Genomic DNA, 15,665 nt, shown 5'->3' with positions numbered 1-15,665 from the left:
TCTACACCAAGATTCACGTGAGACCCAAGGAGAAAACGGATCTTCACCGTTTTTCGAGCCCAACGAGCCCAAAAGACGACAAACGGATATTTTCCCGAAAATAAAATATAAAATATGGGAAAATAAAATTATAGAATTATATTACGGAAATTAGGGGTGTTACATCACACCTGTAGGGAAAAATTTTCTCATTGCATATGCCTTAGTTCGAAAAGAGAAGACTGAGAATTATATGTGGATTTTAGAGAGGTTAAAGGCAATGATGAATGATAATATCGTCCCTAATGTTATTGTGACTGATCATGAGAGGGGTTTAATTGCTGCTATCCCGAAGGTTTTTCCAAACTCTCATTATTTGTTGTGTACTTTTCACATTTATAATGCTGTGGAGACAAAAGCTACTAATCTTTATAATGGAGATTTTGGGCAAATGTTAACTTATGGAAGGTGGCGCAAGGTTATTGAAGCAAATGATGAGCAGAGTTGTTTTAGAGAATGGGAAGAATTGAAAACCAAGTTTTCGAATAGGCCTTCTTTGATTAGTTATTTAGAGGATACATGGATGACTGATCATGTCACAAAGTTTGCTAAGTGTTACAGTAACAAGGTCTATCATTTTGGCAATACCGCTACGTCCAGGGTTGAGTCAGCTCACGCTACCCTAAAAGATTGGTTTGGAAGTTCGACTCTTGCATTAGATAGTATGTGGAAACGGGCTCATGCGATGATTGAGGGGCAACATTGTGAGATTAGGAAATCCCTGGAGGCATCCCTTAGTAGACAGGTTGTTTCACATGTTAATTATGGCACTTTATTTTCTTTGTTGAGGGGGAGAGTATCGATTAACGCCATCATATCTATGCAAAATGAGTTTTATCGTGGCGAAAAATTAGGTATAGGATTGTATGAGAGATGCGGGTGTGTTATTCGGAGCACACACGGGTTATTATGTGCCTGCCGGCTTCATACTTTATTTGTCCAGAAGGGAAAGGTTCACGTAGATGATCTGCACATGTTTTGGAGTACACTAGTTTATACTGAATCGGCCCATAGGCGAAGTATTGATGATGATGTGCTCGAGGACCTGTTTGAACAAATTCGCCGTGCCCACCCGTCGATGAGAAGAGGTATAATAGATAGTGCTTTTAGACAATTATATCCTGAAGATGAAGATGTTTTAGAGCCTGAGGTGGTGGAAAATCGTCGGGGCCGACCACGAAATTCTACTACTCGAAACTTATCGGGGGTAGAGCATGCACGACGGAGGCGTCCTCGTTCCTCATCGACTTTCCAATCATCGTCCAACACTGCAAGTAACTTTGAAGCTGGTATGTAATTTTGCTTCCGATTGAATTTAAGTAAAGTAATATTTGTTGCATAATAAACAACTAATTTGCTTTGAATTTCGCATACAGTCGGTGGGGCGCCTTTAGAGCTAGGTTTTACCGTAGTAAACCTAAATGAGTTCCGGTATGCCCGATTTATTCCTGTTCCAGTGGAAGAGCATTTTGGGGGCTTCTACGACCCGAGAGGTGACGGTCATTGTGGATTTCGAGTAATCTCACATGCTTTACGTGGTGACGAAAATCATTGGAAGCAAATGAGGTATGCCTTGTCTAACGAAATCAAAGATCCCATATACTTGAATATTTATGGAGACGGGTACGATTTTGACAAAAGACGCATTAATTGGGTGTCTGATAGCGGCTGTGGTGATGACCATTGGATGATTGGCTATGATTTGTTTGGATTTGCTACAATGTATAATTGGACGATATGTCTCCTTAGCTCTCAGATTAATAACGGAGTGCGTAATTGGTATGGATCTTCCACATACCTACCTTTACGAGTAGCTCCTGGTGTTGCACAACCTTATGGTATTTTGTGGGTGTTGCACACCGGTCGACATTTTATGCGTATACGGGTTAATGGTGATGCTCCTATGCCTCAAATCAATCCATTATGGCGAGGATGTAGCGATGGAAGTGTTCATGATTGGGATCAGATGTATGCGAGACAAACTACGTCATATGAGAGATATTTTCAGGGTGAGTAATGATTTTAGTTTGTATTTGTCAAACATATTTTGAATGCCACTGTTTATTATGATTTTCATTTATATTATATCACGCTTGTTAAATAGTAGTTAACATCGTACTAAAATAGTAACAATATAGCTTAAAATCATCCATATAGTGTGTAATAAAATCGATAAAGTAGTCCAAAATATCGAAAACAAAAACAGCGTAAACTTATCCAAATAAACACACAAAACAATATAAACTTATCCAAATAAACACACAAAACAGTAAGGTGTGAATCAGCCTTAGTCTGTGTAGTCAGAGCCTCTGTCATGGGTATAGTAGCGCTAGTACTTGATCCCACCCTAATAGTAACACGTGGTACTTTACCTTGACGGCGATACGAAGCATGAACTCTAGACCTGCGATTCCCCTCCGTCATCTACAAATTTACACACACAAAAAAAATTAAATAAACAATAATGGACAAGCAATATCTGTTTTATGCTTAAGATGTATTAAGTACGTATCACTTGTGTATATAAGAATGTATAGGAAAAAAACAATATACTCCGTCCCATTCAGACCAAAGGTAACATAAACTCACTTTTTTTTCACAAAAAATGGGTTCATATTACCTTTGGTGTGGATGGGGGAGTATTAAACATCACACTCTCAGCAATAAAGAACAAACAATAAACATTTTATTCATTTCCACATAAAAAACTATATAAAAACCAATAAAGGACAATAGACAAACACAAATTAGTACACCTCTTTCCATCTCACTGTCCCATTTATTCTAAAAGGCAAAACACTATTCATCTTCATTCATAATTTGTTCTAGCATATGTCAACAAAGGTAAAGAGACTATTTCTTAATGAAACATAGTGGAAAGCAGATTGCATCGACTAAGACCATCTGCATCGGTCCATCACTTTGGAAAAAGTGATGCAAAAGATGAAACTTGATGGTTTCATTTTCCACATCAGCCATCATTTTATAAAATGAAAGTGATGGCCATCGTGAAAGTGAAAGAAGAAGTGGTGGACAAGGGTGGGACCTTAATCAAAAGTAATATTATTTTAAGAAAATTTTCACAAGTCCCAATTCCATTGTTTGCATTTGTTTCCTGGCACATACAACGGCTATTAATTATTTCCCAATGTAATTGTTTGCCAACGGTAATTAATTTCCCAACGTAATTGTTTGCCAACGGTAATTATACAACAGCTATTTTTTTTTTTGTTTCATTGTCCATTTTACTATAAATAAGTGTTAAATTTTCTTATAATTTTCCATCTTATTCTTCTTACTTATCTTTTACTATATTTTTAATTTACATATTACTTATTATTCTCTCATATTTATCTATTTTATGGATCCAAATAATCCAAGACCACCTTATTATGAAAATTCCGATCCTAGAATATTAGAATTGTGGAATGAATTTCAACAAACTCATAGTAATATTATACAAGAAAATTCAATGCCCTCACAAAATCCGTATCTCCAACAAAATACGTCACACACACAAATTCCATATCCCCCTCAAAATCAATATCCCTCTCGACAATATAATATTAATCCATTTCAACAAACTCATTCTAATCCTCCACCGCCACCGCAATTATATCGACCAAATATTAATATTGTACCTTTGAGTCATAATTTCTCATCACAAGAAAATAATTACCTCCCATTTCCTTCTCAAACACCTCCGAATTACCGAAATACTCCTCAAAATAATGTTCAAATTGAAGAACTAGAAGACAATAACAACAATGAGGAGGCATCGAGTCATATTGTACATTTTACCCGGGAAGAGGATGAAGCTTTGATTTCGTCATTTATGAGTGTCTCTCAAGATAGTATTGTTGGCACTAACCAAAAGAAAGATGCACTTTGGGGGAAAGTCACATCTTTGTATGAAGAAGCGCGTCTTACCAATCCACTTAAACTTAGACAGAAGAAGGCGGCAATTCTATTGGTGGCGAATGCGGCGTATATGCGAGCCGTCATGGCATGGGGTGATTGTTTTGCGAAGCTAATCGAATCAAGAGAAGTGGGATGTCGAAGATGACGTCATTCAAATGGCTCATAAGTTACATAAAGGAAAATTCAACTATGAACATGCTTGGCGCTTGTTAAGACATTATAGAAAATGGGAAGATCACATTGCTCCATATGCCTAATTAATCAGGGAAAAGAGATCAACAAGAAGATCCAACCACTCCTACAAATGTTGGTACACCCGAAAGCGGTAGTAGTGGTAAGAGAACTAGGCTTAATGATGGAGGGTTCTCTCCAGCTTGCTCTGTAGAAGAAGGAAGTGCATCTAATACTCGTCCAATTGGTAGAGATGCAGCTAAAAAAGGTAAGGGAGCGTTGAAAACTGTTATCGAAGAGGTGAGTCATTTCAGTAACGCCGTGAAGAATTTGAATTTTAATATGACTAGTGATAAAGATAATGAGGTGAGGAGGCTGGCCATAGATGAAGAGAAAGTAAGGGTCAAAGAAAAGAAGGTTAATTGGTCAATACTTAGCAAACTAATGGATCGTCGTCTTTAACTCCGGAAATGGAAGAGATGAAGGCTAAACTCATAAGAGAACTATTATAGTAATTCGTACTATTTTAGAAAATATTATGCTCTTTTATTAGAATGTAATGTATTTCGTGCTATTTTAATTTATATTATGCACTTTTATTAGAAAGTAATGTATTTCGTACTAGTTTAGTTTTATATTATTCTCTTTTATTAGAAAGTAATGTATTTGTATTATGTAAAATATTGTCTTGTAATGTAATATATTAAATTTTATGTACTTGTATTATATTACAAAATCTTATCTTATCTCTTATCCACATAAAATCTAACAACATCCATATAAATCCGAAGAAAATCTTACACTATCAACATAAAACCTTATCTTATCCTCATCAATTTCCTTTATATAAAGCACTCACCCTCACTATCTTTAAATCACTCAAATAACTCTAAAATATTCTCATATTTAACAAAAAAAATGTATCCCTCAAGTTCTTATCATCTTTCTCCCCCAGGCTCACCACCATCATCTTCTTCCTCATCATCTACCTCGTCAGAAGAGAATGCTAGGCAGGAGAGGCGGAGGCAGAAAAGAGTTGCAACATACGAAGCAGTCAGGTATATGGTAAATTATATGGCAAATAATGTTATACCACTTATATTGGTAAACTATATGTCAAATAATAAAGAAAGAACATATATTGAGAGAAATCGAGAAGAGGGCCATGTCCGTCTCTTTAACGATTATTTCTCGGAAAATCCAGTTTACCCTCCACAAATGTTTAGACGTAGGTTTCGAATGCGCAAACATTTATTCTTGCGTATTGTAGAGGGTGTAGGAGCTTATGATAGGCATTTTCAGCACAAACCTAATGCTACAGGTAAGTTAAGTTTGTCACCATTAATTAAATGCACAGCAGCTCTTCGTCTCTTAGCATATGGAGAGGCTGCTGATAGAGTGGACGAGTACTTGAGGCTTGGAGAATCAACAGCAAGGAAGGTTCTTGTTAGATTTCTTGAAGCTGTTATTCATCAATTTGGGGATGAGTATCTAAGACGTCCAACTGTTGAAGATCTTCAAAGGCTTTTACAGGTTGGAGCGTATAGAGGATTCCCGGGCATGTTAGGAAGTATCGACTGCATGCATTGGAAGTGGAAAAATTGTCCTAAGGCTTGGAGAGGTCAGTTTCAAGGACGAAGTGGAGAAGCGACTGTGATATTGGAAGCAGTTGCATCACAAGATCTATGGATATGGCATTCATTTTTTGGTGTACCTGGATCGTGCAATGATATAAATGTGTTACACCGGTCACCTGTTTTTGATGACGTATTAAATGGGCGAGCTCCTCGGGTTAATTATATAGTTAATGGTCAACAGTTTGACATGGGTTATTATTTGACCGACGGTATATATCCTCAATGGTCAACTTTTATACCATCAGTCTCTCTTCCACAAACACCCAAGGATAAGTTGTTTGCTGAAAGATAAGAGGCGGCAAGGAAGGATGTGGAGCGTGCTTTTGAGTACTTCAGCGCGATTCGCAGATTATTCGAAACCCGGACTTTAACATGGAAAGAGTCCATGTTACATAAGGTAATAACGACATGTATTATACTACATAACATGATAGTGGAAGATGAACGTGATACATATGCAAATTATGCCGATTATTCAGAGTATGAGAATCTTCATTCACAAGTTCAAGAAGCTGAGTACGGAGCGGGATATCAGATTGAAATTGATAGATATATAGTAAATCGTGACAATTTGCGTTCTAGAAACACGCACAAGTCCTTAAAAAAAAATTAATTGAGCATATTTGGCAACGGTTTGGCGATGGAAATTGAAGTATTTAAATCAGCAACTTGTACTCATAGTTTCTTATTATGTTATGTATTATTGTCTTAGAATTTGTAATGTTTTCAATTTTTTAATGAAAAATATTTTCTCTATTTTTAAAAGTACGATTATTAACTAAATACGATTATTAATTAACTTACACAATTATAAAAATAAAGTTAATGTTAAGTTTTTGTTAAATAAAAAATGTGTGGGGTAGGATAAAGTAAGAAAGAGAAAAATTGATGGTTAATTGATGTGGGGAAAAATGAGTAAAATTTGGTGATGGTAGAAAAGGTGAGGTGGATATGTGATTAGGATAGAGAAATGATGAAAAAGAGTAAAGTGATGGAAAATATATGATGATGGATGCGAATGGTCTAAATGTTACTCCGGCCTAATCATTAGCAAGTGTCTCAAACTCCTTATCCGCACCATCTTTTAGATTTACTTCATTTGCCTTTAAGCTTGTTTTTGCATATGTGAAATGACATATTACCTCACTCCCATTCAAACCAAAGGTAACATAAATTCACTTTTTTTCTCACAAAAAGTCGATTCATATTACCTTTGTTGTGGAGGGGGAGTATTAAACATCACACTCTCAGCAATAAAGGACAAACAATAAATATTTTATTCATTTCCACATACTAAACTATATAAAAACCAATAAAGGACAATAGACAAACACAAATTAGTACACCTCTTTCCATCTCACTGTCCCATTTATTCTTAAAGGTGAAACACTATTCATCTTCATTCATAATTTGTTCCAAATCACAGCCATTTTGATTCATAAATTTGCCCCACATCAGTCATTTTTACAGCTAACCGATCTTATGCTAAAATAACAATGAGCTTCATCCCACCAAAATCAAAGTCAATTTCAGTCCGGAAAAGAGCACAATTCAAAGTAATACGAAACGAGTACTTTCAGTCCGAGCAAGATGAAGCTAGATGAAACCACTTATATTTCGTGCAAAGATGGTGAAAACATCAATGGAAGATTCGTGCAAACAAAACGACGACACCAAGAGCATGTCGTGTTGACTACACAAGGATACCGCTGATATTTCGTGCATCTTACACGACAAATCCAGCCCCATGCATCCGACTAACACGACTGTTCCACTGCTATGTCGTATAGCCAACACGAGCACACCACGGCGCACATACCTTCAAAGAAACGAGACCCCCAACACCGCGACGATGCCGTAAGTCGAATCGAATTTACCAGAATTTCGTCCCTCAGTTGTAAGATGTAAATATAGATCATTTTATTGTAATAATTTGCAAATCGTTACTTTAATTCATTCATGAATTTCCAGATTAGGGAAATTTTGGTTGTATAATTTGCAATTCGACAATCCCTCTATTGATTTTACACCCAGTTACAACAATTCAAGTAAATGAATTAAAATGGAGAATAATTTACCTTAGTCGTTGTTGGTGTTGTTGTTGGTGTTGCCGTCGTTATTGTTGTCGTCGCCGCCGCGTCAAATGGTTCAGAAATTCAGTCCGGTGGGGAAGTAGGGTAACTTAAGTTCATACATAGTAATTAGTTACAGTAAATAGAGTGTTGACTTTAGAGGGGTAATTACGGAAGTGAGTTAAGGATGAAGGGTAATTTAGTAATTTAAATGGGCGACATGAGTAATTTTCGGGCGACAAAAAGAAAAAGTGGTAATATTTATATATTATATTTGAAATAATAGTTAAAAATTTACTATTTTAGTACTTAAATTACAAACACAATTAAAAAATCAATTTTATATCTTATATAACATTTAATACTCTCTTTGTATAAATTATTTGTTTGCCTTTTTTATTCATTGCAAATGGTATTGTAACCAAATGTGATTGGAACGGAGGGAGTAGCAAAACTTTATTTTAATAATTTTGTCAATATAACTAATGAAAACATTAAATATGATTAAAAAAATTAATTTTAAATATGTTTATTTTTGTAAAAAAAATATATTTAAAAAATCGTAAAAAAAGAGCTATAAACTATTTTTTTTAGGGAAAATTCCCATGATACGCCTGAGAGTTGCACGTTTTCCTCAAATACCCCTATTTTCTCCAAAATAACTTTAAGTACTCATATCTCCTAGTCACAAGTTCATAAAGTCGTGAATTTATTTTTTCTAATTGTAGATCTCGTAAAAACAATCATTTTGGAAAACAAAACTTTATTTTATAATGAACGAGTGATCGAAAGTTATAGCCAGTCAAAGTTTCTTAAAGAATAAACTTTGACTAGGCAAAAAGTCAGTCTAAGATATCAGAAAAACACGAGTATTTTTAATTAAAGATCTCGTAAACACGATCAACTTAGGAAAAAAAACTTGTAGCTTTCTGATATCGTAACTAAGTGATATAAGTCCAACATTTTATTTTGACAAAAGTAGGGGCATTTAGGGAAAAAAATGCAAATCTCATGGACACCATGAGATTATCCGTTTTTATCCGTATTTTGACCCTAACCTGCATGACCCGACCTGTTGGACCCGTTTGACATGTAACACCTAAGTAAACCTAATAAACAGGTCAAATGAGTCGGGTTCGAGTCAGGTGAGTTCAGGTCGACAATTTCGAGTTTGCAGAAATCGGGTCAGGTCGAGTCGTCTCGAGTTTAGATTGTTCTGGGGTTACAACTTATTTATGGATAATAATCAGTATGCAATAATAAACATTGAGGTCGTGTTATGGGACAAGTCAATTCGAGTTCGGGTCAAGCTCAAATCTTGAATGATCAGGTTATTCGGGTCAAATCAATTGTTTGATCTACGCCTACGTAACCCACTCCCGAAATACGATCCAAAAATCACCTAGCGTACCCAAAGTCCAAAATCAAACACGAACCCAAGACGACTCTACCAAAACCGCATTTCTGCATGAGTCATGACAAACTCAAACTGACCCATCCCGTTGACCCTAGCCAAACTAAAAAAAATAAAAAAAGAGGGGAAGGAAAATGATGATGAGATGAAAATGTCAGTCTTCTTGTTGTTCTACTGCATCTGATTCACCTCCACACACTTCAACCCACATCTACTAATTGTTGAACTCAATTTCATACATTCCTCCTAAAATCCCAAAATACGTAGATCCATCAACTTGGATCTTCATTCTATCAATAAATCCTCAATAATTACCCCCAATTTTGTACCCAATCTAATTATACAATATATTCAATTAATTCTGGGGTTGGGGGTAATTTGATTTGATTTGATCATAATTTAATAAAATAAAGATGAATATATTTAGATTAGCAGGTGATATGACCCATTTAGCTAGTGTTCTTGTCTTACTCCTCAAGATCCATACCATCAAATCCTGTGCTGGTATTTTTTCAATAAACCCTTTTTTTAGTTTTAAATTCATATGATATTAGTTTAGTTCATTTCATTGCTGTTAATTTCTGTAATGTTGTATTTCTATGTAATTAGCAAATGACTTTACACTGTGCATCTGTGTTTTGTTCTTATTATTATTATTAGTAGGAGTGGAGTGTAATTTTGGGTAGTTGTTGAGATATTAAATGGATGTTGTGTGTTTGAGGGTTAGTTTTCGGACCAATCGGAAATGAATTCTTCTTCTTAGGATGCACACTGCACAATGGTGGAACCAGAATTCGAAGTTAGGGGGGCGAATTATTATTACTGTAGTAATGTAATTAAGTTAGGGGCTTGAATTATTGTTTCGGGCGAACCAAAATGGAATGGCAATCGCGTACCCATGGTTTGACGATTCAGTATGTAGCCAAAAACCCAAAATGAATAAGCTCTGGTACTTCTTATGTGGTGTACTGCTGTTACATTTATGAGAAAATTGGCTACTCTTTCATCTATGTGCTGTTCCATGCATTTCAATGATAGCTGCTTAAGTGCCTTTCTTGTGATCATACAACCTTTTTGAGTTGCATGTAGCAGAGTAACTGAGCTATTTTGTTCTTTATTAGAAAGGGTCCTGCAAATTTTAGCAGATACGCCCTCCAGTATTTTCTATATGACGTTTTAGTAAACTGCACAGTAATTAGGAAGATTGTTAGAAATGGTTATAGTATTACGAGGTATTAGAATAAGCATTGGAAAGAGGAGATGATGTCATGATAATGCTATACACATTCTGAGAAGTAAACACTTCATTATATGCAGGTGTCTCTTTGAAAACTCAAGAACTCTATGCAATTGTGTTTGCTACTCGCTACTTGGATCTCTTTACCGACTTCATATCGCTGTACAACTCAGTCATGAAGCTGATATTTCTGAGCAGCTCCTTTTCTATTGTTTGGTACATGAGGCATCACAAGATTGTCCGAAGGTCATATGACAAGGATCAGGATACCTTTCGACACTGGTTTCTGGTGTTGCCTTGCCTACTTTTGGCCGGCCTTACTTGTGAGAAATATACGTTTAAAGAGGTACTCCGTATTTTTTAGTTGTATATTGCTTGGGTTTAAGGAGATTATAAATACGCGCTTCAAAGCTACAAAGCTCATGCTCTCTAATTAATCGGAAAATTATCGTAATATTATTGTCAGGTGATGTGGACATTTTCCTTGTTCCTGGAAGCAGTTGCTATTCTCCCTCAGTTAGTACTGTTGCAGAGAACTAGAAACATTGACAATCTCACTGGACAATATGTTTTTCTTCTTGGGTATGTATCTCTGTCCGCAATAGGGAGCTACTTTAGCTTCTTTCTTTTATCCTGGTAAAATGATGATGGATGGGGACACACTCTAGGGGGATTTGACTTCCATCTAAGGTTAGCCGGGTATAAATGATTTTCTTTAGGCCTGTTATGCGGACTGTTAGAATGGCATGACTATTTACTAGTGTTTCTCAACAACCTGTTACCTTGATTTGTGAGCCACTAGATTTACTGTGCAGATTAGGATGAGTACAAGCATTGAGTTGTAACGTGAAAAGATTGATTTCACTCCACATGGTCACTATGATATGTTCTTACATTGATTTTCTTAAAATTTTGTTATTATCTGATTTTTAGGAAACTTAAAGCGGTAGTTAAATGTGTTTTAGAAAGTTGTTGAGCATCTTTAGTTGTGAAGTCAATAATTTTTAATTACTCCTTAATTGAGAATTTTTTGATCAGGGAGATGTATGAAACATGTTTTTCCCCAAAATGGATGATTATTGTCGTGTCAAGTTAAAATATTTTGATATACCATCTCTGATTTTTGATGTAGCTAATTGTCATGACCTGGTTGGGGATGGTACTAAATATCGGTCATAACGTGCCATATCTATCAATTCATAAAAGATTTTTAACTTTCTGTGACGTAAATTTTCCGATAAAGAAAGGGTTGCCAAAATAGTCTATATGCGACTAATTTGACCGATAATTGGACAATAGACTAATATGAGGCGATTGGCGAATAAAGCTGATACTAGCTCGATACAACTTATATGACCAACTTAGTTTTAAAAGGCGAGGGGCGTATCATGCGAAGATGGCCTGTGGCAATAAGGTGCGAGGCGTAGGCGGACAACTCATAGATGTAAGACGCACTTTTCCCATACAAAATTCTATTTCTCGAATTATGTTTTTCATATCAATACCCCTTGTTAGGTTTTGAAGATGGCTAACATGTACATGAGTTAAAGGTAGTGATGATATGAAAATAGAAGTGCATAGTGGAAGATTTGAGGAAAAAAAATAAGGAAATTGCATAGTAATGCACATCTCTAGCTGCACCTTGTTTGCAAAAGCGCGCTAAGGCATTTTGGCTAGTGGCTCATCGTGAGTCCGAGACTTGGGATTAAGCGCCCGTACAGGGTGCTTCTAAAATCTTATATGACCGATATAAAAACAAGCTGTGCTGAACTGTTACATTGGACGCATCAACGCATTATTGTAATCAACCGCTATTTACAACCGTTACTGCTTTTGTGACTGATTCCGCAATTTTTTGCCATGTGGTCGGGTTTACATTAATCACTGCAATTTTGCTTGCTCATTTACTTTGATAAATCCATTCCGTGTCTTGCAGATTTTATAAGCTCTCTTAGTCTCTTATGGTTGATTCTGGGGTTATATTGTTGGCTGTGCACCTGTGGTCAATAAAATTCTAGAATTCATGCTTGTGGTCATGTGATGAGCATGGTTGTTGGCTTGTTGCAGTTTCTATATCTGTTTCTCCTCAAAAAGTGAACGATTGATTGCGCTGTCAATGATAGTGGTTTTGTATGTGTGGCCATTGGCTGCAGTCCAATAATAATTTAACATGCATTCTCTGACTATTAATGTCTTTGACATTAAATGGTCTAGGAGAACTAAGTTAATGTTTTGCTTTAATTTTCTGCAACATGGAAAATTTTCTTCTGGATTTTTTGAAAGTCAGAAACATTTATACTTGTATTCTTACTAAGTGGCTTGTAAGAATATAGGTGAATGAAGCACTTGATTAACTGAAAATCGGACTCTTGTCGTCTCTCGTGAAGATCTTAGGGGGTGTTTGGGTGAAGGTTTTGGAATGGATTCAATCCATTTTAGTGATTGGTTAGCCCATTTTGGAATGGAGTTAGAATCCTGATGGATTCTAAATCCATTCCAATTTCCAACGGACCAACTCCCTCCAATCTCATATCCAACCCTTACCTGAAGATTCAAACCCCATTCCATAATATTTGACATTTCATTCCATACCAAGGTCCAACCAAACAATTTAAAACACGTATGGAATTTAGAATCTGTTCCTTAGTGGTATGACATTCCATTCCATTCCATTCCTTCCCTTTGAACCAAACGGCCCCTTAAACTTGGCGAAACGTTTATTTTATCCCTATGATTTGGCCAGTTTTACTTTCCTCGTTGTCAAAAGACCTGTTAATTACAGCACTGTGGAAATGTTTCTCTTCAAAGGGGAAAAAAACAAATGTAGATATTTTATAGGTGTTTCTCTCTTGCAGGGGTTACCGTGCATTATACATCCTCAACTGGATTTATCGATTCTTCACTGAGCCTCACTATGTCCATTGGATACGTACGTTCTCTTTCTCCCTTATACTTCCTTGCATGCGCGGCAGCATACATACACACATACCCTTTAACTGTTTCACTGTTTTAGTAATTCACTAGTTTTGGTATGCAGTCTATGAATTGAGCATTGTCAATTCCAAACATTTTACTGCTGGATGCTTTGTATCTAATTTATCAATATCTTAATCTGTTGGATGTTTGGACACCCTTTTAAAACAGGGTAAAAGCCCCCTACGTGGGAGTGCAATAAATTTGTAGGAACCTTATGAATTGTACTGTGTATTTCAAGTTTCATTGTTTGCGAGTCTTGGTCTTTTGATAACAATATCTGAGTCTAGTTGGTATATATTCAAGTTTATTTGAAGGAGTTATATGCATCGTTTGTTTTGCTATGAAAGTAATGTTCGTAAAATTAGGTTGCAGAAAAGTAGTGGTTATCCAGTTGCTTCCAATCTATGTCAAATAGGTAATTAGTCTAAATGTCATACCAGTCGATCATGAAACCACGAAGAATCTGGTTTTTGATACTTTTGTTTCTCATTCACTTTTGACTTCACTTTAGGTCACGATAAGACGACGTCATCTTTGTTAGTATTTATATTTCATATCTACCAAATCATCTTCTACATTCGTTACAGTTTCTTTCCTTCCGTAGTCGGAGATACAACTATAACATAGCCCCAGCACAAAGGGACTTGCAAATGGAGTGGTAAGGTTGGGCCGGGTGTACACAACCCCTTACCTAGTTACCTATTACCTCTGGTACCAACACAGAAAGGCTGGATGGCCGTGAATGAAAATAGAGTCAAGAATTGCATCCGATGGCTAATATTTCACAATAAGTGGCGCAGCTAGTTTACTAGTCATTATGCTTTATTCCATCGTAACTGAAACCAAAGAATAGGAAGTCTTTGGCTCCATTGGAAATGAAAACATTTCATTTTGCGTGAGCTATGCATTTGATTACTCTTGCCAGGATTACTGTAGCTGCTAGACTAGTAAGCTTGGCAATCTTAGATATGGAAGAAACATGAACTTCTTTGGCTTTTTGCACCTCGTTATTGCTTTTTGTTATCGTTTTAAGTTTCAGCCGAGTCTTGTGGCTTCCTCCTGCCTATGGCACTGGTATCTGTCCTTCTCCCTACTCAGTGGTTTGACATGTGCTTTATGGATTTGATTAATTGCAGCTTGGATAGCGGGCACTGTTCAGACATTGCTTTATGCAGACTTCTTCTATTATTACTTTGAGAGGTAAACGTTTATGTTTGTAATTTGTATGAATACACGTATTTCTGCGTGCACGACGACTTTTCATATCAGTTAAATCCAAACGCACGAGGATTTTTCTATAAAATAGACGACTACATAGCACATACTTTGACACACAGAGTTTTGAGTAACTAGGGATGACAATGGGATGGGTTTAGGCCCTAACAAATCCAGATTTGAGTCACAGCCCCAGATCTGACACATACTCATTTGGCCCGAAAAAAAGAGATCCACATTCGCCCCAACTGTATGGCATTTGACAGGTCTAGCTTGGGTCTTGGATCCGTTGCTACCTCTAATTTACGTAGCTATTCCCATTTCCCACCCTTGTACTATTTTACTGAATGTACATATCTCATGCTGGATATACAATGGTAATACGGAGTACCATTCTACTGAATGTGCATGCTTCTTGGTTGCAGCTGGAAGAACAACAAAAAGCTCCAGTTACCAGCTTAAGTACTGTCAGTGTCACAAACTCAATCGATTCACAGTATTACTTGAAAACACTATCAACGATCCCAAGCAAGTGGAGGATGTGATTTACCTGAATGCAACCCATGTAGCCAAGCTCGTTTTGTTGCCATGCCCTGTATTTTGTAGGTTTTTCCGCTACCTTCTTAGATCTCACTCTATACACTCAAATTCATCGGGATGATCTTGTCCAGTAAAGAACATACGTTCCCAGAGTTGGTACTACATACTTTCTATGTTAGCTTAAGCTTTAATCTATAGAAAATCTACTTCAACATTTGGTGGTTATTTCTGCTTAGCTCATACCCAGGGGTGGTGTAAACATTAAACTAGCTAATCTTGAAATTTGGGTTGCACTGTAACAGTAACTCGTCATGTGTAAAATCAAAGCTTGGATTAGGCTTGGGTTTGTTGGTTACGTTCTTTCATGGTTACCTTTTTTTTTCTCCAAAAATCAGTTTAATATGGCACTCAACGTTTAAACAGTGTAATACAGTATAGCGTAG

The 15,665-nt window shown here is 36.4% G+C and overlaps 4 protein-coding genes across 4 annotated transcripts; all 4 read left to right on the top strand.

Annotated features, from left to right (window-relative positions):
• The first annotated feature begins 232 nt into the window (after nt 1–232).
• On the top strand, nt 233–2,056 carry LOC141649714 (uncharacterized). The gene is made up of 2 exons (XM_074458397.1): nt 233–1,328; nt 1,416–2,056. The coding sequence occupies exons 1-2, from the start codon at nt 233–235 to the stop codon at nt 2,054–2,056; spliced, it is 1,737 nt and encodes a 578-aa protein (XP_074314498.1).
• A 1,818-nt stretch (nt 2,057–3,874) lies between these two features.
• Nucleotides 3,875–4,593, top strand: LOC141649709 (uncharacterized). The gene is made up of 2 exons (XM_074458394.1): nt 3,875–4,052; nt 4,226–4,593. Exons 1-2 carry the CDS (start codon nt 3,875–3,877, stop codon nt 4,591–4,593), a joined length of 546 nt encoding a protein of 181 aa, XP_074314495.1.
• Nucleotides 4,594–5,049: 456 nt separating this feature from the next.
• LOC141649702 (uncharacterized) lies at nt 5,050–6,060 on the top strand. Its single transcript, XM_074458387.1, has one exon. It carries the CDS (start codon nt 5,050–5,052, stop codon nt 6,058–6,060), a length of 1,011 nt encoding a protein of 336 aa, XP_074314488.1.
• A 3,221-nt stretch (nt 6,061–9,281) lies between these two features.
• Nucleotides 9,282–15,613, top strand: LOC141607423 (ER lumen protein-retaining receptor). Its single transcript, XM_074426775.1, has 6 exons — nt 9,282–9,758; nt 10,572–10,837; nt 10,958–11,073; nt 13,347–13,420; nt 14,604–14,667; nt 15,108–15,613. The coding sequence occupies exons 1-6, from the start codon at nt 9,668–9,670 to the stop codon at nt 15,142–15,144; spliced, it is 648 nt and encodes a 215-aa protein (XP_074282876.1). The 5' UTR covers nt 9,282–9,667; the 3' UTR covers nt 15,145–15,613.
• Nucleotides 15,614–15,665: the final 52 nt, after the last annotated feature.

This window comes from Silene latifolia, chromosome 1 (assembly GCF_048544455.1).
Source record: "Silene latifolia isolate original U9 population chromosome 1, ASM4854445v1, whole genome shotgun sequence".
NCBI lineage: Eukaryota > Viridiplantae > Streptophyta > Magnoliopsida > Caryophyllales > Caryophyllaceae > Silene > Silene latifolia.
This window is presented reverse-complemented; position numbering and strand designations above follow the sequence as displayed.